A 25,331-nucleotide genomic window follows, 5' to 3' on the forward strand; every position below is an offset into this window, starting at 1 on the left:
TTTATTAGAGTTCTCTATGTCAATAATTATATGAAATGCAAAAAGTGAATAGTTTTACTTTTTCCTTTCCAATCTGTATGCCCTTTCCTTTCTTCCTTCCTTCCCTCCTTCTTATTCTTCTTCCTCTTCTTCTTCTTTCTTTCTCTTTCTTCTTTCTTTCTTCTTTCACTTTCTTTCTCTTTCTTTTCTTTCTTTCTCTTTTTTTCTTCTTCCTATTTTCTTTTCATTTTATTTCTTTTATTTTTCTTTTCATTTTATTTCTTTTCTTTTTCTTGCCATATTCCAATGATTAGGACCTGCAGCACAATGTTTAAGACAAGTGGTAACAAAATCAGGCATCTTTGCCTTTTTCCCACTATCAGTAGGGAAAGCATTAGTCTTTCACCATTAATTATATTAACTGAAAGCTTTTCATAAATGCTCGTTATCAGAAATGATGTTTTCTATGATTCCCAGTTTGCTTAATGTTTTTATCATGAAAAGGTGCTGAATTTTGTAAAGTGATTTTTTCATGTACTAAAATTACCATATAATTACTCTCCTTTATTATGTGTATATGGTGAATTACATTAGTTGATTTTCTAATGATAAACCAACTTTACATGCCTAGGATAAATCCCAATTTTCCATAATTCTGCCACAACTTTAAACAATTTTTTTGTGTAGGGGAAAATAAATATATTTCTTTCCCATCTTGGTTTCATGGCTGAAGCATCTATAATAAAAGATAGATTAATAAGAGACCAATATACAAATTTATTTAAGTTGTATGTAGCAATAGGAGCCTTATAAAAAAATTAAGACCTGAAGAGATGGGTAAAGCTGTGTTTTTTTTAATGCTAGTTTTGATGAAGATGTGGATAGTTGTGAAGAAGTATACTGGAGAAAAGGAGTATGAGCTAATGTTAACAAAGTCGGGGGAAATTAGCAAGGCCTGTTTGTTCAGATTCTTCTCTATGTCCCTGTGTCTTCCAAAATAAGGATATTCCTTTCCGGTGGGTATAAGGGGGACACCTCATGAATGAGGGTCCTATAGGGGAAAGTTAAAAAAAAAAATTCTTGCTAGATTTTGTGACCTGCTTCAGGGGAGAAGGAGGGAAAAGTAAGAGTGGCCTTCCTGCTTCTGCTGTTTTCTCAAATGCCAAGGTGCCATGTTTTGGGGTAGCATGTCCTGAAAGCCATCATTAGTATATACTTTAATAACAAATCAATTAATATTATCACTTAAATCTTTATTGCCTCCTTAATATTTTCCACCAAAAAATAAGAAAGGAAGGAAGGGAGACAAGAAGGAAGTTATAATGATTGCAATATTAGTTGGGGGACTTTTCAATTCTGGGTGGATAGAGTAACTACTTGGATATTGATGAGGATTCTGTATTTATTTGCAGGTCAGAAGAGAGGTAGAGATGTTCAAAGTAAACATGAATGAATCTGAGAAGTTGTGTGTGTGTGTGTGTGTGTATGTGTGTGTATGTGTGTGTGTGTTCCTCTTAATTTTATAACTCTTTTTTCAAATATAGAGTAAAAGCTTAGTAGATTTATTTTATTTTCAATTTGAATCCAAGGAAAAGCAGCAGAAAAATTCAGGAAGCTATTTAAAAATCTGTTCACTGACCAAAACAATACATATACTATGGATAATATTGTCATAAACAATCAGATAAAAACTATTGGTCTGGCGCCAGTGGCTCATGCCTGTAATCCCAGCACTTTGGGAGGCTGAGGCGGGTGTATCACCTGAGGTCAGGAGTTCGAGACCAGCCTGGCCAACATGGCAAAACCCCGTCTCTACGAAAAATACAAAAAAATTAGCCGGGCGTGGTAGCAGTCGCCTGTAATCCCAGCAACTTGGGAAGCTGAGGCAGAAGAATCACTTAAACCTAGGAGGCGGAGGTTGCAGTGAGCCAAGATTGCGCCATTGCACTCCAGCCTGGTCAACAAGAGCAAAACTCTGTCTCAAAACAACAACAACAACAACAACAAACAAAAACCAAAAAAACCAAAAAACTACTTAATTCATTTATGCATAATTTTAATATAAAAAGAAATAAAACCAAATAATTCACACAATGTAGCATCAATTTTCTTTATGGTAAGGCATATTATAAGCAATTATTCAAAAGATATACTATAGTAATTGTTTAAACATTTCATAATGATAATTTGTAACAACATATGTAATCAAGGTAGAACTAAGTTTCTTTTCTTTTCCTGACTTCATGTATGAATTTCGTACCCATCTCAGACCTTCTTATAAATTCAAGAGTATAATTAGATGTACATTTTTTTGGAATAAAACTGAACTAGTGTTTCTTTTCCTATATTTCCTGTGGAGTACTATTTTAGCTGAATAAATATTATTCCCCCTTGTAATCTTGTTTTTTCACTGAGAAGTGGTTTTTTTTCATAAAAAAAGTATTTCAAATGATAATTTTATGATAGTGGATATAGGAAACAATCCATATATGACAAATAAATGATAAGGCTAATGGTATTATAAAGACTCAGTTATATTTGAAGAATTCGGAGTTTTGGGGGGGTCTCTGAAATGGCTTATTTTTATTCTCAGGAAATCCAAAGATTTCCAGAGTGAGCCTGGAGATGTCATGAACAGGTCTCATCTGTAGTACATTCCACTGTAACTGCCCAGTGTGTTTATCTTGCCCTCTGCCTACATGGAGCTAACTTATCATGGCAGGGGGGTTGCAATAAAGAGTTCAATACACACAAAGCCGGCTCAAATCAGCCTCCCTGAAAACTCAGAGGCTAGGGTTTTTCAAGTATAGTTTGGTGGGCCGGGTGTTTGGGGGAATGGGAAATGCTGAGTAGTCGGGGGTGCAATCATAGGAGTGCAGACAATGGTCCTCTTGCACTGAGTCCACTTTTGGGTGGGAGCCACAGAGGAGTTGCTTGTCCAGGTGGGGCCATCTGGTCATCAGAAGTGCAGAAGTGGGCTGGGTGCAGTGGCTCATGCTTGTAATTCCAGCACTTTGGAAGGCCGAGGCAGTAGGCTCACCTGAGGCCAGGAGTTCAAGACCAGCCTGGCCAATATGGCAAAACCCCATCTCTACTAACAATACAAAAATTAGCCAGGCATGGTGGTGAGTGCCTGTAATCCCAGCTACTCGGGAGTCTAAGGCAGGAGAATCGTTTAGTTTTGGGAAGGGCTATTATAATTTAACCTATAAAGTAAATTTCTCCCTAAGTTAGCTTGGCCCACACTCAGGAACGACCAAGAGCAGTTTGGAGGCAAGATAGATAGTTAGTTAGGTCAGATCTCCTTCACTGTCATAATTTTCTCACTGTTATCATTTTTGCATAGGTGGTTTCACCACTGTATTTCCATGTTCAAAAATGAGTATAGTGAAATCAAAATAAAAACCAACAGTGTCTTTCCACTTTTGACCTTAGAATAAGTTATTCTAACGGAAATCATCAAGATTGTTAGGTCAGTTAAATAAGCCCATTCCAAAATCTGAAATTTATTACAATCCAGCATGATGAATGAGGTATAAAAGGAATCTGGTCTCCTAGTAAAAGACGGATTCTCTTACCACACTACAAATACTTAAAGCAGGATTCATGATCCTAATTTTCCTACAAATGTGCCTGAAAATGTATCACGAATACTTCAGTGTGACATAAAGTCATAAATAATAAATGTATGATAAACAGATTTTTAGCAGGGAAGTTTGTCTGAACTGAGTTCTCACAATGGTAGTCCAATTGGTGAAAGATCAACTCATTTCAGCAAAATACTGATTTTATCAGTATTTGTTGTTTCTTACTGTCATCCACAAAATAACACAGGCAGTCATCCAGGAAGCTATGTGTTGATTAAAGTGGCAAAAAGAGAGAGATTTCTATGGCTGGGAAATTTCTTAGACCACCATGTGAGCAAGTAGAATGAATATCAATAGCCAAGTCAAAAGGTTCAAATTTTTGCTTCACAGTTAGCAGCTGGGCAAATTACTCAACCACTCTCAGTATCTTCCTCTGTAAAACAGGAATAATCTGCTTCTGAGGGCCTTGGGGAAGACAAAAGAAATTAATACAAGTAAAGTGCTTAGACTTGTTCCTGGTATAAGGTAACTATGCCCTAAATGTTAACAGATAAATATACCTTCAAAATAAGGAAGCAATAAAAATGTTTCCAAAGATACCATGAAGCATAAAACTCACACACAGTTACACAACAATTCAAGGATTACAGTACTTGGATAAATTTATAAATACATCATCTCATTTTTATATACCTTCAAATATTTATGGACAACACTGATATTTCACATTCCATAATGAAAGAGTCAGCATCTTTCCTGAGCAAATATTTAAAGTTATACACTAGAGAGGAAGATCGAAGGCCTAAAGGAAATTCATCCTTTAGGGAGACCAAGGTCTCTCATTATACATTTAATTGAAGTTTGTTCTTTCCTGACTGTATGTCTGCATTTCTGCAAGTCAGAATTTGTTCTATTCACTGCAATCACAAACTCCACCTACAAAGAAGGCATGTATCAGAATTTAAGCAAACTTTCACAAATACATTATATACATCTTTCCAATTCATGAATTCAGATTCTTTCTGGCTGCAGACAGCAGTCATTATTCCTTTGAGCCTATAATAAATACATTTTCATGGAAGTATGAGCTAACAGCATTATTTTTCTATCCCCCCCAATATTTTATTTAGATACTATTAATAAATATCAAGAAGAAAATTAGTCACAAAGGCAGAGGACACCATGTGCATCCCTGTGTGTTTGTGTGTACAGGTTACCTCTAGAAACCAATTGTTAATCCCAAAACTACTGAAGAACAGTCATTCTCTGATGTGTGGTGAGGCAGCCATGATTCTCAACTTCAGAAGGGCATATGGGTTGGGGAATTAGCTAAAAGGAATCTGCTCTTTCTCCTGCCCATAATTCAGTTGAGCATAATTCTCCCACAAACAATGGATCAGGAGATGAACTTATGTCACTGTAAGATCTTTCTTATCATCCAAAAGTTAACTTTCAAATATGTTTGCTCATTCATACATATACATGCCCTTCATACATATATATGCAGGAAATGTATGTTCATTCATACATATCTACACTCTCCCTTCTATTTATACTCTTAAAAACCACTATAAAAAAGTCAGAATTGACAATCTTAAAACAGTCCCAGTAGAAAAAAAAAATCTGAAAACAAGATTCAGATTTTTTTTTTTAATTTAAAGCAGAATCTCTCTTCCATCATGAGAAGGCACCTGGTTTCTTCAACTATTTGGTAAGTTTTGAAGAGTCCATCCATTAAATATATATTTGTTTGATTTTCTGAAATGTCATCTTTTTGCAAAGCCATTGGTATGTAATAAGTTCCATTTAAATAATGGCATTGTGCCATTTTAACATGAAACTTGGGCTGTGTTTCAGAGAATAAATAAGACTCACGCAGTCTTTCTAAATCAGATCTTCATCCAGCCAGTTCATTTCCGTAACCTTATCAACATTAAATAAGGGGAAACACCTTCGGTCTTCAATTCACTGTTGAAAAGACAACACGATGATCAAAATGGAGAATGTTAAACTCTAGTGATCATGGCTAGACCACCACACTCAACTACCACAATACTATTAATATCAAATCTGAACTAACTGCTTTGTTCTAAGAGATGTGTTAATAGATGTATTCTGACGAGTTCCCCATGATGTACAGTAGAATCGCATTGTGAAAGCATTTAATGCATGCAAATTCTGCTAGATGTAACAGGGCAAGAATGAGGGAGCATGAGGGAAGCCGGAGAGAGGAAAAGCCTGTATCTGCCATTCCACCTGGTGAAGACATTCCCCAGAGTGAGCTGGAGGTGACAAAACACAAATCAACTGTTCCCCCAGGCTATTTTAGCTCAATGCATTTTGCATAGCCTGAATTTATTTCCTCACTGTGTGATTCTAGTATTTAAAACTGTAAGTACGTGTATGTATATATGTGTATATATATATATATACACATGTGCACAGACATATATATGCATGCACAAACATATATGCATATGCATATTTTATTATTGTTGTTTAACAACATGGCCCCTCATCTCAAGCAAACCACTCAAGAAACATCAGGCTGGATGCAGTGGCTCATGACTGTAATCCCAACAATTTGGGAGGCTGAGGTGGGATGATCACTTGAGCCCGGGAGTTCAAGACCAGCCTAGGCAGCATAGCAAGACCCTGTCCTCCACACAAAGAAAATAGCCAGGTGTGATAGTGTGCCTGTAGGCCTAGCTACTGGGGAGGCTGAGGTGGGAGAATCCCTTGAGCCCAGGAGTTTGAGGTTAAGATGAAATATGATTGCGCTGCTGCACTCCAGCCTGGGCCACAGAGTGAGGCCCTGTCAAAACAGAAAAACAAAGAGAGAGAATGAAAGGAAGTAGAGGGGAGGGGAGGGACTAGTTGGGAAAAGGGGAGGGGAAAGGAAGGGCAGGGAGCAGGAAGGAGGGTAGAGGAGGAAGGGGAGAGAAAGAAAGAAAGGGGAGGGAAGAGGGGAGGGAAAGGAAGGGAAGAAAGAAGGAAGGAAGGAAGGAAGATCTATATGTTCTAATGCTCAAGTCAAAAAGAAAAAACCTTGTTTGTTTGTATTCCCTGAGAGAATGTGTAGAGATTTGCCAAGATTAAATTTTTATGTGTACATAATTTTCTAATTTCAGTCTTAACAGTTATCTTTATACTCAAATCTCTCCCTAGAGTTAATTCCATTGTATATTTGTGAATCCAGATTTACAAAACCAATCTACCACTTACATTTTTCAAGCAACCAATGGGCCATATTTTATTTTGCAAATGTGAGTCCTGCCTTTATATCAGGGGTGCCCAGCCCCTGGGCCATGGACTGGTACCAGTCTATGGCCTGTTAGGCATAGGACTACACAGCAGAAGGTGAGCAGTGGGCAACAGAGTGAAGCTTCATCTGTATTTACAGCCACTCCCCATCGCTCACATTACTTCCTAAGCTCCACCTTCTGTCAGATCAGCAATGGCATTAGAGTCTCATGGGTGCACGAACCCCATTGTGAACTGTGCATGTGATGGATCTAGGTTGCATGCTCCTTATGAGAATCTAATGCCTGAATATCTGTCTTACCCCCAGATGGGACTGGCTAGTTGCAGGAAAACAAACTCAGGGCTCCCACTGATTCTACATTATAGTGAGTTTTTAATTATTTTATTATACATTACAATGTAATAAAAACAGAAATAAATGGAATGCACTTGAATCACCCCAAAACCATCCTCTCCACCCTGGTCCATGGAAAAACTGTCTTCCATGAAACTGGACCCTCGTGCCAGAAAGGTTGGGGACTGCTCCTTTACATCATTAACATGATAATTTCTATAAAAAATCACAGAACAAAGGGGACATTCAGTCTCGTTTCACCACTTCAATTAGGAAATTTCCCCCATTTGACCTTTCCCAAGTCACAGGGAGAAGAAAAATCTTTAAAACAGTAAACCTTTAACTATTAATTAGTTAAATACTAATTAATAGCTGTAGCTAAAGAGTTGGCCGAAGAAATCATTCTCTTCAACATGACCCCTATATACCAGCCAGAGTCTCAGCATTCAATACTAGAGTAGTTACCATATGAAGATAACCAGCTGTTTCCTTGTCTGCTCCATTCTGGCCCCATTCCCTCCAGGGTCCAAGCAGCTAGGACTGGCCATAGTGCTTCACCATCCCAATGCGAATGGTACAGATGGAAGGGAGCAAAATATTAGCCACCCTTCCTTCCCTTAGAAAGTCACGCTTGCCCTCCTAGTCCAAATCTTTCACATCTTCCCCAGCTGAAGTGACTCCACTCTCCCTGCTTCTGAAATGTAGGCATTTCATCTCCTCCTGGGAAACCTCTCAGGCTTCATTTCTTTTCTTTTCTAGAAGTTGCAGGGCTAGTGGCCAAAAAGTTTATAACAAGCATCTGGAGGCCAAAAGATTTTAGAGGACTTGAATCATAATAGTTTCATCTCTAGTCTCTAATTACATACATCATTAGCAAAGGGAAATACTGTTTCAGGCAGTTTTAAAGAGAGAGAAGAATCTTCCTGAATTCCTAGACTGATGCTAATCATAGTGGGTCTGATTTTTCCACCTCCGGCACTGGGCTGAAGAGACTTTTAGAAAATGAGATTCTTCCCTAGAGGGACTAGCTTGGGAAATTCAAAAGCTGCTAGAAGAGGAAGTTTTTAATCACTTTTTAAATGATACATGTAATTAGAGACTATGTTTTCTTTTAAATGATAATTTCATGGGGTTTGTGGAAATGAGATTTGAGCCCAGATTCTGATTCTGCCAACAACCACAACAAAAATTTAACTTAAAAAATGACTTAGATGGTTTCAACCATCATTTCAATTTCTTTAGTAGGTCATCATCATCGCCTGAAATAATTCATTATTAGATAGTTGTTGAAGAACCTTGTCCTTAGCAATGCAGAAAATTAAAAAGAACTATTCTTGCCCTGGTGATATTTATATTAATAATTTATTAGAGTTGACAACAAAGCAATTTCAATAAATGTCAACAACTAAAGATTAAAATGTCCATCAATGGCATAAAAAACATGAGCAACAGAAGAAGAAAGACAATAAAGGAGATGATCTGTAATGTCTAGGTGTTGGAGTTGAGATTGGGCTTGTTTTAGGTCAAAGAAGAAAAAAAGAGATATCTAAATTTGTTCATTAATTTATTTAGTATTTCTGTGTTAGGCTTTGAGGATTAAATGATGAACAAGATTAACACAGTTCTGAATAGAAACTGGGAGACAGACAGTAAATAAATGATTACATAAGTAGTGACAGACTGGAATCTTTCTTGAGTGGATTGAATGTCTAACATGTTCAACATAGGTTGTGAAGACAGGGTGGAAGAAGACAAAGACCTTACCTTGTAGAGACAGCCTTAGATACCTTTGTCCTAGGAGTTTCAGATGAAAGTGCTACCTGGGTTTTTAGTTCTTTATTCTAAAATTGAAAAAAATGCAGACATCAAATAGCTAACACATTTATTAGCTACATCCTCAATGCTTCTATTCAACCCAACACCCGCCTCACTCCTTGGCAGCAAGTTTGTTTTTGCAGTTATACTATACAACAAAGAAAATAGCCAGTTGAAAGTCACAAAATATTATCTCTGAAGATGCAGATACTCCCTGAAAAATGAATAATTTACCAAGGGACTAAAATAGAGTATTCTGATTTAGCATCTGAAATTCAACAGCTGAAGTATCCATATTTTATTTTACAGAGATTTAAAAATACAGACAAATGAAAAGAACTTTTAAGGAACCTTGTTAAAGATACCCACAATATCGATCACATGTTCGTCTTTCTTTTGCGATCTCTTGATTATAAACCCCACGAAAATAGGTCCCATCTGCTCTTTACTATTAATATAAGTTCATGGCCTCTATAGCCTCAATTTTCTTATGAAACCTTAGTTTCTTTATATCTATACTAGTGGTAAATGACACATGTCCTGCCTACTTTGTGTAATTTGTTGGAAGAAACAAGTGTCATGTGAACATAATATTTTACATCTGGAAGCACTCTCATAATTCTGGGAGTTCATGCAACAGCTAAGAACAGGAGTGGTTAGAGCACAAGTTCTCAGGTACAAATCCTAGCACGGCCACTCACTAGTTACATGACCTCATTTAGGTTACTTAACCTCTCTGTGCCTAATTTCCTCATCTGTATTACAGATGTAATAGTAACGCCTTCTTCACAGATTTAAAATGAGTTAAAAAAATATGTCAAGTGCTCAGCTAGTGCCTGGCACAGATTTTAAGAGTAAAGGCAATTGGTTATGATTTTCTAGTTGAAGTGCCTTTTTTTTTTTTTTTTTTGACAGTGTCTGGCTCCGTCACCCAGGCTGGATACGTAACTCGGCTCACTTCAACTTCCACCTCCCAGCCTCAAACCTGCCTCCCACTCAGCCTCCCGAATAGCTGGGACCACAGGTGTGCGCCACTCTGCCTGGCTAATTTTTGTATTTTTGGTAGAGGCAGGGTTTCACCATGTTGCTCACACTGGTCTTAAACTCCTGGACTTGAGCGGTCCACCTGCCTCAGCCTCCTGAAGTGCTGGGATTGTAGGTGTGAGCAACTGCACTCAGCTTCAAGTACCACTTTTATAACTATAAATTGAATTCCAAAGACTTCCAGTGTCCCACATCCTATTCATGCAGAGCTCAATGCCAAGCTGTGTCCTCCTGTCCAGAGCCAGTGTTTTCTCTACAACATAGTCAACTGAGCAATTTCACTTCCCAGATCTGGAAAGTGAGACTTAAAACAATGAGGGATCATGAGCAACGCTGAGTTGCCAGTGGCTTGCACTTTAAAGGACACACTCATATAAAAGTGTCTGGGACCAAAAGGTAGCTGGGGGGAACAATGACAGGTGATGAACAGCAGCACACCAGCTCCCTTCGCTTTCAAGGAACACAGATTTAAAGAGTCATGTAATTATAGTTTAAAAGGTATTTTCTTTTTTTTTTGAGACAGGGTCTCACTCTGTCGCCCAGGCTGGAGTGCAGTGGCACGATCTCAGTGTTACAAGGTGTAATTTTTCTGGCTGCAAACCTTTGAGGCCAGTGGCGCCTTTGCCAGAGTTTTACTTGGGTCCGTTGGGCTCATTTTGTCCACTCAGCCTGGCAGGCTGCGAGCTACTGGCCTAGGTCTCATGCCTGTCAAGGGCGAGTCAGGTGTGAAATGGTGAGGGGTGTGTGAGCAAGTGTGGGGTCCGGCCACTGTGCATAGTCAAACATGCTGACTGCTACAGTGGGGCACACAGTGCCAGGTACTGGCATGGGTGCTGGCTCTGAGAGGCTGCGGCTAGACCAGGTGCACCACAATCAGCTTCCACAGGTGGCACCGGGGAACATGGTGGCACCTGGAAGCTTGGAGATGCCACAAACCGCAAGGCCCCAAAGAGAGAGTCACAGCCCTGGCTCAGGGAGCTCCCAGGTCTGGGCTGCCCAAAGGGCCACAGCTCTTCTTTCCTTCTCTTTGCCTGCAACATGGTGAGCAAGGGGCATGTCTCAGCCCTGTTTGTGTTACAGCTCTTTTAGCCCAGGCACCCAGTGGGTCCTGAGTTCTTGTCCAGCAACCAGGAAGAATGAGGTGCACAGACAAGTGGAGAGTGACCAAGACAAAGAGGAGCTTTATTGAGCAATAGAACAGCTCAGAGGAAACCTGCAGGGGGCAGCTCCGTTCTGCAGCCAGGGTGTCCTGACAAGTGTCCAGCTCCTAGCAGAGAAGGTAGCTCCTCTCTGCTAGGCAAGTAATCCCAGCAAGTGTTCAGCTATCAACAGAGAGGGTAGCTCCTGTCTACAGCTGGCTGCCCCATCGTCTTTCAGCTCTCATCGGAGAGGAAGCCCTAGAGTGGGTGGCTCCTCTCTGCAGGCAGGTTGTCCCAATATCTGTTTGAGTCGCAATAGAGAGGAGGCCCTGGTGTGGGTAGCTCCTCTCTGCAGCTGGTCATCCCAATGTCTGCCCAGCTCTGGCTAAGCCTGGGGCTTTCATGGCCTCAGAGGGCAAGGAAGTATGTGCTGATTGCTCCATGGGCAGCCATGAGTGGGCCCAGAAAAGGCAACACAAGTTCTTACTCCAGCCCATAAGACTGGCAGCCCAGCCCCCAGCATTTAGACCCTCCCTGTCCTGAAGGTGAGGACTCCCTGGGGACCTGCCCCCTTCTGCCCAGGAGCCTGTCTGCCTTCCACTGTGGTTCATAGCACCCAGGCTGTTTGTGCCAAGGGGCACCTTCAGGCCAGCACCAAGCTGCCCTCAGCACCCCCTTGGCTTCCCTCCCATGCTCATTGGTGCCCAAAGTCCAGAGGGGGTTGAGGCAGAAGGGGGTTGGCATGTCAGCACTAACCCGAGCACGCACACACCTGGCTGAGCTGTGACAGTGCCCGGGCTTGGCCCCAGCTTTGCTCCGAGATTGGAGAGGGTGCCAACAGCAGGGAGAAGCCAGGCAGTGGGAGCAGGCACTTCCAAGCCTGCAAGGGCAAAGGGGGCCTTCCAAGGTCCCCAGGAGTGCAGGGATTCCTGAGTCTGCAGCCACGGTTCAAACAGCTGCAGGTGTGCCCAGCAGGGGTGGGGCTCTTGTGGGCTCCATGGAGAATGCAGCCCTTGCCACGCCTTCCTGCTGCAGCCAGTGAGATGGCAATAGCCCCTCTAGATGGCCCATTACAGCCATCAATGGCTCACTGCAACCTCCACCTCCACCTCCTGGGTTCAAGCAATTCTCCTGCCTCAGCCTCCTGAGTAGCTAGGATTACAAGCACGTGCTACCACAGCCGGCCAATTTTTGTATTTTTTTTTAGTGGAGACAGGGTTTCACCATGTTGGCCACGCTGCTCTTGAACTCCTTGCCTCCAGTGACCCGCCTGCCTCAGCCTCCCAAAGTGCTAAGATTACAGGTGAGAGCCACTGCACCTGGCCTACAAGGTATTTTCTGAAATTCCACCTGATGGTCTGGAGTAAGTCAGTGGTTTAGAGTCAGCCTTGAATTGTGCCCCTTCTTAGCGCCCAGCATTTATCATGAATAATAACTCAAAGATGGAGCCAGTATCTTCACATGCAATCATCATTTCACTGTGAAATTTCAAGAGTGAAGCTAAGTTTCACCCAAGAAATGTACTTCAGATTTGATCAACTGATGGTGAAGATTCCCTCATATAATGAATGTAAATCTATTACACACTCCAAACAAGGGCAGGCACATATTATAGGCCAAGCATGTGCCTAGAAAAAAGTCCCTTTCTATAGTACTTTACACTTGACAAAGCAATTTGAAACACACTCTGTTGATGACAAGTACCATTGAAATGAAAATATTCTGTGACTGGACAATTAGGTAAAAGCTACTTAGGTTTTCCCCAGAATAAACTCCCAGTTTCTCAACCAATTCAGTACCAAACAACACAAAAGCATAGGAGTTACTATGTTAGACTCTCTTCAATTTATTTTAAATTCCATGCTGATTTGTTTCATCTACCAGATTTAGGCATTTAGTCTTGATTCATAGACTTTTCTGATTTTTCTTTTAACTAGGACAGTATATGCATGAGTTTTATTTAAAAACTACAAATCACTGGCCAGAATATGCCTGCCACTATTATGGCTCTGTCTAAGGATAGTTGATTGGCATAGTTTTCAAAAAGAATATAATTTTTGCATACTTAATATTTTAGCAACACACTCCAGAATTAAATTTAAAGGATGATGGTGCTTATATAAAGTAGGATAATCTTCAAAGTTTAGAAAATGGAGTAATTTCTGAAAATGCATTTCCCTAGGAGCAGGTCCTTAGTGAAGAAACTAGAAATGTAAGAAATATAAGACGAGTGTCAGAGCTGTATATTAAGATGATGAAAGATATGCAAAACCAGAAAGAAAGTAAATAATTTTGGTAGAGTTAAGCAGAAATTTTCGGTGATATTTAAAACTGATTAAGAAGAATTAAACATTTTTTAAAAGATAGGGTTATATGAGTCAATTTTATCACCTATAGGAAGGGGAAAAAAAACTGCTAGGATAGAAAGACCACCACAGGAAAAAAGGATGTGTTTCCATTACTTGAAGCTAGAAGTAAAATAGAAAATATTTAATACAGTAACTGTGACAATGACTAAAATCAATGTAAAAGATTATGCAAATTTAATGTTATAACCATGTGTTTAAAAATATATTGACTACACATATATATTTCACAAACATGTATACACATACACACACACACACACATTTAATCACCCAGTGTATTAGTCTGTACTGACGCTGCTAATAAAGATGTACCCAAGACTGGGTAATTTATAAAGGAAAGAGGTTTAATGGACTCAGTTCCACATGGCTGGGGAGGCCTCACAATCATGGCAGAAGGGAAAGAAGATGCAAAGACACATCTTACGTGGAGGCAGGCAATAGAGAATGAGAACCAAGTGAAAGGGGTTTCCCCTTAAAAAACCATCAGATCTCATGAGACTTATTCACTACCACGAGAACAGTACGGGGGAAACTATCCCCAGGATTCAAAGATCTCCCACTAGGTCCCTCCCACAACACGTGGGAATTATGGGAGCTACAATTCAAGATGAGGTTTGGGTGAGGACACAGCCAAACCATATCACCCAAATACCCAGATAAGCAGATATTGATAGGCAGGCACATGCTGCAAAGTTAAGCAGACTCAAGTGCAGGTTCTGCCTCCTGCTCGCTGAGTGATTTTAAACAGGCTGCTTAACTTCTCAGATCCTCAGTTTTGTCACTTGCAAAATGTAGTCAATATTAGCTCTCCTGGAGCAGCTTTCAGGATTAAAGAGAACAAAATATGTAGCATGACTAAACAGAGACAAATGATTTTAGCATGAATGAGAAAGTGATGCTGTCTTTATGGTTTCAAAAATTGATGTGTTTAAAAGGTTGTTCAAGCTCTGATGATCATTTTTCATAAACTGAATCAGTCCCTCCTGTTATTTCAGGAATTCCAAAATGGGCAGTGGCCTTAAATTTGCAGTGCAAGACAGTGTACCCCTGCACATTTTATTCTAGCTTAAAAGCTTTATAATAAGCCATTCACTAGGAATAGGATAGAAATTTATTTACTATGAGGCTGAGTGAAGTGGTTCACATTTGTAATCCCAGCACTTTGGGAGGCCAAGGCAGGAGGATCACTTGAGCCCAGGAGTTTGAAACCAACCCTGGCAACACAGTGAAACTCTGTCTCTACAATTTTTTGTTTGTTTGTTTTAAATTAGCCAGGCATGGTGGTGTGCGCGTGTATTCCCAGCTACACAGAAGGCTGAGGTAGGAGGATTGCTTGAGCCTGGGATGTTGAGGCTGCAGTGAGCCATGATCACGCCACGGCACTCCAGCCTGGGCAACAGAGTAAGACCCTGTCCCTAAAAAACAAATAACAAAATACAAATAAAACAAAATAAATTGAATCACTATGGCTCAAAGTCACTATATTTAGGTATTTGGATACCTGGTCCAACACGTGCTCAGAGATGCCCTCCCTAATCCCTGTTACTCTATGACTCCCCACACTCTTCCATTCTTCCTTGGAGAACTTGGCACTTCCTAAGCAAGTTGAATACTTGCTTGTTTATTTGTTTGTTGTCTGTTTCCTCAAAGTATAAGTAAGATGAAGTCAGGGACAATCTGTCACATTCACGGCCACATACCCAGCACTTAGAACACTTCCTGACACATCATAAACACACAAAAATATCTGTTGAATAAATAAATTAATATGGCTTGGACTTTTTAAAGCTCAAATGGGCATAGTAACATCCACTGCTGTGAAGGAAAGATTTATCTATTGAAGAAAATAAATGTTGAGAATATAAAGTCACTCATCAGATACTGTTATTATTTGAAGCCTTTTTTTATACAAGTGTTAGAAAACACTGGCTTGAGTCTGGGCACAATGGCTCACACCTATAATCCCAGCACTTTGGGAGGCTGAGGTGGGAGGATCACCTGAGGTCAGGAGTTCGAGACCAGCCTGGCCAACATGGTGAAACCTTGTCTCTACTAAAAATACAAAAATTAGTCAGGTGTGGTGGTGGGCACTTGCAATCTCATCTATTTGGGAGTGTGAGGTAGGAGAATTGCTTGAACCTGGGAGGCGGAGGCTGCAGTGAGCTGAGATCACAAGATCACGCCACTGCACTCCAGCCTGGGTGACAAAGTGAGACTCCATCTCAAAAAAAGAAAAAAGAAAAAGAAAACACTGGCTTGGGTTGAGCTACATACAGAGACTCTAAGACAACACTGAGAGGTTCTGTCACATTACTGTAGTGAGTCTGCCACAAACTAAGAAGTTTCCATGAGAGGAGAGGGACATCTATTTCTGTGGCATAATTGCTGAATAGTCAGTAATTATTTGCTGAATTTTGGAATATACAAACAGAGTACGATGGAAACGAATACATCTTCCTTGTCTAACTGTTTAACCAACAGGCCAGCTGAATAATGTACAGTATCAGGGTTAAGTTGTCAGTTTATTTAGGAAGATAAAATCCTCATTGGGAACAATATAAATAAATAGGCACAACTAAAGAACACAAAATTGAATTAGAAGCAGTGGTACCACTGACACATTGACTCTGTGATAAGAATGGGCACTTAATTAGATATGAGCAGAGCCCAGAACCATATGAAGTGAAAGATCTGAGAATGATGCCAACCCTAAAACAACCTCTCCAATTAAAACATATTACAGACGTACAATAATTAAAGCAGTAAGCTATTGGAGCCAAAATAGGAAGATTCGCTGTTGGAACAGCTTCAATAAGAATTTAGTCCAGAATAAAGAGGCATTTCAAATTCACTCACTAGGCAGTAAGTTCCAGGAAGCAGGACTCATGTCCATTTTGTTCAACATTGTTTTCTGTGTTTTCTGGAATTTAGTGCCTATACTGTAGTAGCCACTCAATAATTAAGTGTAGAAGAAATTACATAATTAGTGATGTGGAAAAATGAATGAAAGTTTAAAAATGAGAATACAATAGGCACAGTGCAGTGCCATATATATTCTATAGTTAGTATGTACACACAGGTATATAACAGGCACATAGATTCCCACAAAACATAGATATACCCAGCTATGCTGATTTGGTATCCAGGAATGGTACTTTTATCAGTGATTTTCTTGTTCTATTTGCTTATCCATATGTCCCAACTTATATGGAATGAATGAATGTTAGTTACATAAAAAATGTAAGAAATAGGCCAGACATGGTGGCTCATGTCTGTAATCTCGGCACCTTAGGAGGCTGAGGTGGGCAGATCGCTTGAGGTCAGGAGTTTGAGACCAGCCTGGCCAACATGGTGAAACCCCGTCTCTACTAAAAATACTAAAATTAGCCGGGTGACATGGTGTGTGCCTGTAATCCCAGCTACTCGGGAGGCTGAGGCAAGAGAATCACTTGAACCCAGGAGGCAGAGGTTGCAGTGAGCCGAGATCATGCCACTGCACTCCAGCCTAGGTGACAGAGTGAGACCCTGTCTCAAATATATATATACATGAAATATATAATATATTGCTATATGTAATAATATAAGAAAAAATATTTTATCAAGTAACATTTGCCAAAAAGCTAGTAAGAAAGGCTGTGAAGAAATGTCTTTAGAGAACATTTCATACAAGGAGGCTCCACTGTGACATGAATCACATAATCTGAAGGTCCCCTGATATAAATTAGCCAGCTATTACTGGGCACTTGAGTGAATACTAGTTTTGAGCCAATTATTCCACAATCAAAGCATTTTTAGCTGCACAGAGCTGAGAGCAGTGTGTTAATCAGTCCCATACAGCCTGAAGAGGGTGAGAGTCTAAAGAGAGTGTGAGGTTCAATGAGGCCTATTCTCAAAACCAAAAGAGAACAGTTGTCTGCTGGGAAGGTAGAAATGGAAAATGAGGCTACAAAAATTAACACGTAAAAAACTATTATTATGATTTTTTATCTTCTGTTTGGGGAAAGCAGAAAGAACATGGTAGTGGAAGGAACAGTTCCAAAAGATGATAAGGCCTCCAGTGGGAAGTCAGAACATCTCCACAGTCCACAGGACTGGGCAACATTAACGCTGGCAGGTGACAATTAGCAGAAAATCAAAATACTGAGGGATGGAGTAGAACAGGTGAACAGCTCCACACAGTGGGTGATGCGCCATTTGACAGAGACAGAAGCAGAGACACGGCAAGAAATGGAATGAGGTGGACCTGCTGTGGGGTCTTCAGAGGAGCTCCAACCTTGGCAGGGGCTTCATTGCACTTCCTGCAAGGCAGGGGCATCACCAGCAGAGGACAGCAGCTGAGTGCCAGCAAGGGGGTTGATATGGTTTGGCTCTGTGGCCTCACCCAAATCTCACGTTGAATTGTAATAATCCTCACCTGTCAAGGGCAGGGCCAGGTGGAGTTAATTGAATCATGGCGGCAGTTTCTCCCATACTGTTCTCATGATAGTGAGTGAGTTCTCACAAGATCTGATGATTTTATAAGCGTCTGGCATTTCCCCTACTGACACTTCTCTTGCCTGCTGCTATGCAAGCTATGGCTTCCACCTTCCGCCATGCCATGATTGTGAAGCCTCCCCAGCTATGTGGAACTGTGAGTCCACTAAACTTCTTTTTCTTTATAAGTTACCCAGTCTTGGGTATGTCTTTATTAGCAGCGTGAGAAGAGACTAATACAGGGGTCCTGAGGAACGGGGAAGTGAGTGGGAGGGAAGAAAAGCATGTCTTATCCCAGGACATTAGATTGTATTGTGCTCAGTTTTAAAACACTGAAAAGCAAGACAATTATAACAGGCGTCTAGAAGTGGGTAAGCCTGGAGGCAAAGCTGGGAGGCCAGGGTGGATATGAACGAAGAAAGGAGGAAAGAGGACATCCCACGCCAGGAAAGGATCATGCATGGGAACCAAGGCAGGAGACAGGAAGCCTGGCCATCTGACTACAGTGAAATTTACACAAGAGTAGATTTGAGCAAGCCTCTGATTCAAGCCCATATCGAGAGAGTTATCTGTCTCTCCATTACAGCAAGTATTCTGGAAAATCTGAATGAACTTTTAATAATAATTTAATAATGTTTATTTAATATGTAACAATAATGCTAATCATTTAATAACATAATACAATCTTTTAAACACTTCATAATTTAACAATTGTTAAATTGTCAGTCCTTTTTTCCGTAGCGCTAATTTCTTATGCATAGAATATGCACAGACACACTCACAAAATGACACTTGGATACACAGAGACACACGCACATACACTTAGACATAGACGGACCCAGCAAACACAGTCACACAGACACTCACATGCCCGCTCCCAAACAGACATACTTGTAGTGTTATACTGGCATACAATTACACGTTTTCATACGCAGGCTCACTGATACTGGTACCCTCGCATGCACAGATACACACACACACACATACACACTCATATCCTCACAACAAAATGTAAGACAGGTTCCCTCCTTACCTGGGCTTCAAGTATGTTAACCTTTTCTCTGAGATTTTCAATTCTTTTGTCTTGTTCTTTTAAATTATTTTTTAATCCTTCCATCTAAGAATTAGAAAACACAATAGGAAAAACCTTGTCAGACCACAGGAAATAGTTACTTAAGTCAGAAATTGTACGGATTTCTGAGGTCAAAAGATGTTCATCAAATTAAAAAAAATTAAATCCCAAAGCATTAGCAGACTCAGCAGGCAACAGAAAATAGCAGGCCAAACTGACACCTGGGGCTGAAAGCCCTCAGCTGGTGCCGTGATTCACTTTAATCTTTGGATAACCTGTTTAAACCAAGTTCAGCAGGAGTGTGTCCTGTGAAAGCAGCACTGGCCGCTCTTCTGCGTCTCAGCAACTTAATGTTCTCATCCTTCAGATGCAGCTGCTGGTGGACAGGATGCAAGACCACTGCGTGGTGTGCAGAGGCTCCCTGCGGTAGAGATTTGTCAAGCAGCGGCATAATAAGGTGAGCCTGCTTTGCCAAGAGGCAATGTGGAATTGGGAGGTGGGGTGATGAGATGCAAAGCGGTGTAAGAAGAGAGGTGACACATGGATTCTAAGACCAACTTTGGCACCACTAGCTGTCATTAAACTGCTCTATAAAAATAGGGTGTGGGTTGCCCCCAAAGTCCCTCCTGGCTCTCAAATTCCACTACTCAATTTTTTGGCCTTTTAGTGGTGTCATAGCCAAGCAAGCACAAATGCTATATCTATCTAAGGAAGGCTCTGGAGTATTTGGGAGGACTTGTATTTGGCAGTAAAGTAACTGAATAGAAGTCTGATTTTAAATTTTAAAACAGACCCCCAAAACCAGATCAATGCGTATCTTGAGGTAGATTTTAAATACACACTCCACCATCTAGCTGGCTGCTACCACAATCGCCTTGACTTTGCCACCTGTCAGGCTGCTCCCAGAGAAGGGCCAGGCTACACCCCTACCCTAAATCATCTCCTAAATAAATTATGAGCTTATGAAAACAGATCATTTCATACTCAAGGAAGGGCTGAATCTCCTGATCTATGAAATTGTTTAAAGACCAGTGTACGTTATTTGGTGCAGAAGACTTTTAGAAAATCACTGAAACATCTAAAAAACCGTTATACATAATTTTCCAAGCTATCTTCATTGACAGCATTACAGGTGTTGGTGTAACAAACAAGAGAGGGCATTGAAAACAGAGACATATTGCATGAGAAACAAAAAAGGATATGTCAGTAGGGAGAGAAATCATTGCTTCGAAAGTCCAGTCAAGCCACTCATATCTGGGCTCCACACCGAAAACATACTGTCTACCAGTTAAATACACTTGATTAATCTGACCTCCTGGATGACACTGCGCAGGTTCTGATGTTGGGAGTGAATCACAAACTGCAGATGAGAGATCTGCTCCTGGAGAATGGAAATCTCCCTCTGAAGATCCTGGCAACTGGGAATGCAAAGGGAAAAAGAGCAAGAGAAAATGATTGGCTCACACGTTCCATAGCTCATCCTTACCGTTAGCCCTCCTACACACTCTACTGTTACTGGGGATCAGTTGGGTAAGACCCCAGGGCCTCATTATGCCACACAGGGCACACTGAAGATAAATAGCTATGAAGCGGGCTCTGATTTGCTTGGATTTAACTTGAATGAGAATATCAGTTTATGTCAAAAGCTTCTTTCTGGCCATCTGTGACTCTTCCAGCAGGTAGTGGAATCAAGTTGTACTCAGTAGGATAAAGCACTTATAAGCTAAATTGCCTTGCCTGAGCACCCACAGACCTGGCACCCATCAAACTTCACAGACAATTGCATGGCAATAGCAGAGTCAGAACACGGGAGCAGAAATGGAGATTTTATCTATTAATATATGTATAAGAAACCAATTTCTAATGATTCGGGCTTACTATATGTTGTGGATTGTCTGTGTTTGTCTTTTTTTATTTTTTATTTTTTGGCTTCCTACTTTTGGTAATTCTACTATCAGTCCATAGGGAAAGAGGGGAAAAAAAGAGAGAAGAAAGGAAGAAATTTAATTCCAGCAAATATTTTTGAGTCCACAACAATCATTATGGGAAAAAAAAAGTCAATTTTGAATTTAGATTATTTATACTTTCCCAAAGCTTCTTTCAGGTAACTGGAATTGGTTGTACTGTTTTGGCTGTTTCTCTTCTTGCTACTGTTATTAGAGTTATGAAGCCACATGCATTGTGGCAACACCACCAAGCTTAGAAGCATTGTGACCTCGGAGAAGTCACTTGGCCTTTGCTTTTATCCAATGTCATCCCAATTCTGTTTCCTTTTTTTGCTTCGTTGTTGTTGTTGTTGCTGGTTTGTTTTTTTCAGACGGAGTCTTACTCTGCTGCCCAGGCTGGAGTGTAGTGAGGCGATCTTGGCTCACCGCAACCACCACTTCTGGGCTCAAGCAATTCTCACAGCTGGGACTACAAGCATGTGCCACCACACCTGGCTAATTTTTGTATTTTTAGTAGAGACGGAGTTTCACCATGTTGGCGAGGCTGGTCTTGAGCTCCTGACCTCAGGTGATCCACCCCTGTCAGCCTCTATGTGTAACACAAAGATGGTGGAAATTCATAAGATACTGTATAGCATGTTCTAATTAGAAAAAAAGAGTTATTAGTTTCCATTTTGTTTCATATAATGGACTAAAACATTGTTTCAGAGAAATGCACATCTAAACCACTATGAGATACCATCTCACAGCAGCCATAATGGCTATTATTAAAAAGTAAAAAAATAACAGATATTGGCGAGGATGCAGAGAAAAGGGAATGCTTATACACTGTTGGTGGGAATGTAAATTAGTTCAGCCACTTTGGAAACCAGTTTGGACATTTCTCAAAGGGGTAAAAACACAACTACTATTCAACCCAGCAATCCCATTACTGGGTATATACCCAAAGGAAAACCGATCATTCTACCAAAAAGACATGTGTACTCATATGTCCATCACAGCAGTATTCACAATAGCAAAGACATAGAAACAATCTAGGTGCCTATCAACAGTGGATTCAATACAGAAAATGTGTTATATATACACTATGGAATACTATGCAGCCATAAAAAAGAATGAAATTGTGCCTTTTGCAGCAACGTGGATGCAACTGAAGGTCATCAATCCTAAGTGAATTAAGGCATAAAAATAAAATCAAATACGGCACGATTCCACTTATAAGTGGTAGCTAAACACTGGGTAAACACAAACATAAAGAAGAAAACAATAGATGCTGTGGACTACTAGAGGGGGAAAGAATGGAGGGGAAAAGGTTAAAAACTACCTACTGAGTGCTATGCCGGCTACCTAGGTGACAGATTCAATAGTAGCCCAAACCTCAGCATCAGGCAATATACCCACGTAACAAACCTGCACATGTACTCCCGCAGGTAAAATAAAAGTTGAAATTAAAACAAAAAATCAGAAGCTTTATTTTAATTGGTCCAATAGAGTCCTGGAAAGAAAACAAAAGAAATTTACAATTTACAATTACAAAAGAAATTATTGTAATCTTTCAGGACTCTAGAAAGAGACAGGAGGGGAAGATAGGAGAATGTTTGGGAGTACAGCCACAAGAAATCTACAGGGAACAGGATGCCTACAACATTGGTGAGAGGAGGGAAGCAAATGAGGGGCCTGGGAGAAGGATGCAGAGAATAGAAAGAGAAGGTACAAAATGACGGGGGAACAAGAACATGCGTCAAGTGTGCTACTCTGTTTTAGATGATAATCAGAAACATGTCTGATTATCTTACCTACACAACTAAATCTCACTGTAAAAGTCCATTTCCTTCCTCTTGATTAACACTACAAGCAACTATCAAACTGAGAAAAGCTATGAAAGAAATGTAAACGGTCAATGCAGGCTGAAGGAAGATCACTAACTAGTTCAGGTGTGCCAATATTTTATCTGCTTTTTATAACATGATCATTTAAAGGACCCTGTCCGTACCTGGCAGAAAGCCTTACTTTGGTCTTTCTTAGAGAGGGGCAGTGAGGAATCCGAACCAAGTAAATAAACAAGCAGTCCCCTAGTTTTTTTTTTTTCCATGGTCCACGGCAGGAAGTGCCTGAAAAGAAATAAGCTGGATGCCTGATTCAGATGAAAACGCTATGTGCCCATGTAATTTGAATTGACAATGGCAGCAACACTGAGCCCTCAGTATTTCCAAAATTCAAGTTCAGAGAATGGCTGCATCAGCACACCATCCTGTATTCACATTAGATTTCAGTTGTCCCTAGACTTGAGGTTCAGAGGCTTCTTGAGGCACGGGGGACTGAGGAAATTTCAGGACCCCCAGCGGGTAAGGCGCCACACCCTAAGGATGTTGCGGGGAGATGGAAGAGCCTTCCAAGGTGAGACCAGACTTTGGATGACTGCAAACATTCTGAACAGACAGTGAGAAGGCTTACCGCCCATAGAGAATCTTCAGGGGCAGGATGTCTTCAGAAGTCCAGGGAGATTGGGAGCGTGCAAGGGGCAGGGCTGAGAAATCTGCAGATGTTGCTCAGAACCCTTGGAGTGTAGAATTGCTGCGAACATGCAGAGGATGGGGTAACTCAGGAGCCTCAGAAGAAAACCTCAGTTACTAGGAAAAGAAGACTGGAGGATATAAAGATCAAAACAGGCCACGCATGGTGGCTCACGACTGTAATCCAAGCACTTTGGGAGGCCAAGGCGGGTAGATCACTTGAGACCAGGAGTTCAAGACCAGCCTGGCCAACATGGTGAAATCCATCTCTATTAAAAATGCAAAAATTATGCCGGGTGCGGTGGCTCACACCTGTAATCCCAGCACTATGGGAGGCCAAGGCGAGTGGATCACTTGAGGTCAGGAGTTCAAGATCAGCCTGGCCAACACGGTGAGACCCTGTCACTATTAAAAATACAAAAATTAGCCGGGCATGGTGGCATGCACCTGTAATCCCAGCTACTTGGGAGACTGAGGTACAAGAATCGCTTGAACCCAGGAGGCGGAGGTTGCAGTGAGGCGAGATTGTGCCACTGCAATCCAGCCTGGGTGACAGAGCGAGACTCTGTCTCAAAAAAAAAAAAAAAAAAAAAAAAAGATCAAAACACAGAGGGCAAACAGAAATTGGGTCCATAGCTGGTGCTAAAATTCAAAATTGCTCCAGCAAGGAAAGTAAAAGAAGAAAAGATAAAAATAACAGAAATAGCAGCTATGACCCACTTAATGGTCAGACTCAGGACTTTCCAGGGAAGTAATGAGAAAGAGCTTAAGATGCCTTGCAGAGGAAAGCTGGCTTTGAATATGCACGAAATATAAAAATACGTAAGCTGTTAAAGGTGAGTATTTAAAATGGTTCCCTTTGTGTCCCATGACCCACAACCTTGGAACCAATGGGAAAAAAGATGGCTTTAGGCACGGAGAACAGAGGTTGTTATTTTTCTATCAAAAATACCAAGCTCAGAAAAATTTCCCATGTACTCCTTGAAGGTATTACCATAACGTTCACTGTAAGAAAAAAAAAACAAACTTTAAATTGGCCTCAAAATAGAAGAAAAATATTTCTAGAAGCACTCTTGAAAACACAGCAACTTGGGGCTTCACTTGTCTCCATTAATACACTAAAACAGTGACTAAAGGCCATTGCAGAAAATCTCTATTAGGATTGTCCAATAAATATGAAGCCTAGTCATCCATTTAAGACCTTTAAATGTAAAAATATATCTAAGTAAGCTGTCACTTGATCTTCTTTTGAGCTCTGTTATTTATCTTTCTGTTAAAGCACTCAGTCTTTTTTTTTTTTTTTTTTTGAACAAAGTCTCACTGTGTCGCCTAGCCTGAAGTGCAGTGGTGCAATCTCGGCTCACTGCAACCTCTGGCTCCTAGATATAAGTGATTCTCCTGCCTTAGCCTCCTGAGTAGCTGGGAATTACAGGCGTCCACCACTATGCCTGGTTAATTTTTGTATTTTTAGTGGAGACGGGGTTTTACCATGTTGGCCAGGCTGGTCTCAAACTCCTGACCTCAAGTGATCTGCCCGCCTCAGCCTCCCAAAGTGCTGCAATTACAGGCGTCAACCACTGCACCTAGCCCAATCTTAATAAAGAGGTACACAAGCAAAACTGGAGGAAGAAACCATAAGGAAGGATCAAGCCTAAAAAAAGGAGGCAAATGTCTGTATCCGGGATTCATGCTCTGCTTTCCAATGTCTCAACATAATTTTTGACCATGTTTTCCTCTACAATGCAACTGAATAAAAATATAAAGCAAATGTTGAAATTAAAGCAGAATTGAAAATC

General features: G+C 40.7%; 1 protein-coding gene across 14 annotated transcripts in view; it reads right to left on the minus strand.

Moving 5' to 3' along the window:
• Positions 1 to 25,331, minus strand: part of CCDC68 (coiled-coil domain containing 68) — a 60,539-nt gene continuing 35,208 nt past the window's right edge. For 7 of the 14 annotated variants that reach the window (XM_054537991.2, XM_054537994.2, XM_054537984.2 and 4 more), the window contains 5 exons: positions 20,389 to 20,494; positions 19,038 to 19,121; positions 8,929 to 9,005; positions 5,442 to 5,534; positions 2,021 to 4,031 (listed from right to left, as the gene is read on the minus strand). In XM_054537991.2, the coding sequence (XP_054393966.1) occupies positions 5,477 to 5,534; positions 8,929 to 9,005; positions 19,038 to 19,121; positions 20,389 to 20,494 (325 nt within the window). In that variant the 3' untranslated portion in view covers positions 2,021 to 4,031; positions 5,442 to 5,476. Of the gene's footprint in view, positions 297 to 2,020; positions 5,535 to 8,928; positions 9,006 to 19,037; positions 19,122 to 20,388; positions 20,495 to 25,331 lie in introns of those variants that run through there. The other 7 variants (XM_054537996.1, XM_054537987.1, XM_009252393.3 and 4 more) reach the window with 5 other exon arrangements.

This window comes from Pongo abelii, chromosome 17, assembly GCF_028885655.2.
Source record: "Pongo abelii isolate AG06213 chromosome 17, NHGRI_mPonAbe1-v2.0_pri, whole genome shotgun sequence".
NCBI lineage: Eukaryota > Metazoa > Chordata > Mammalia > Primates > Hominidae > Pongo > Pongo abelii.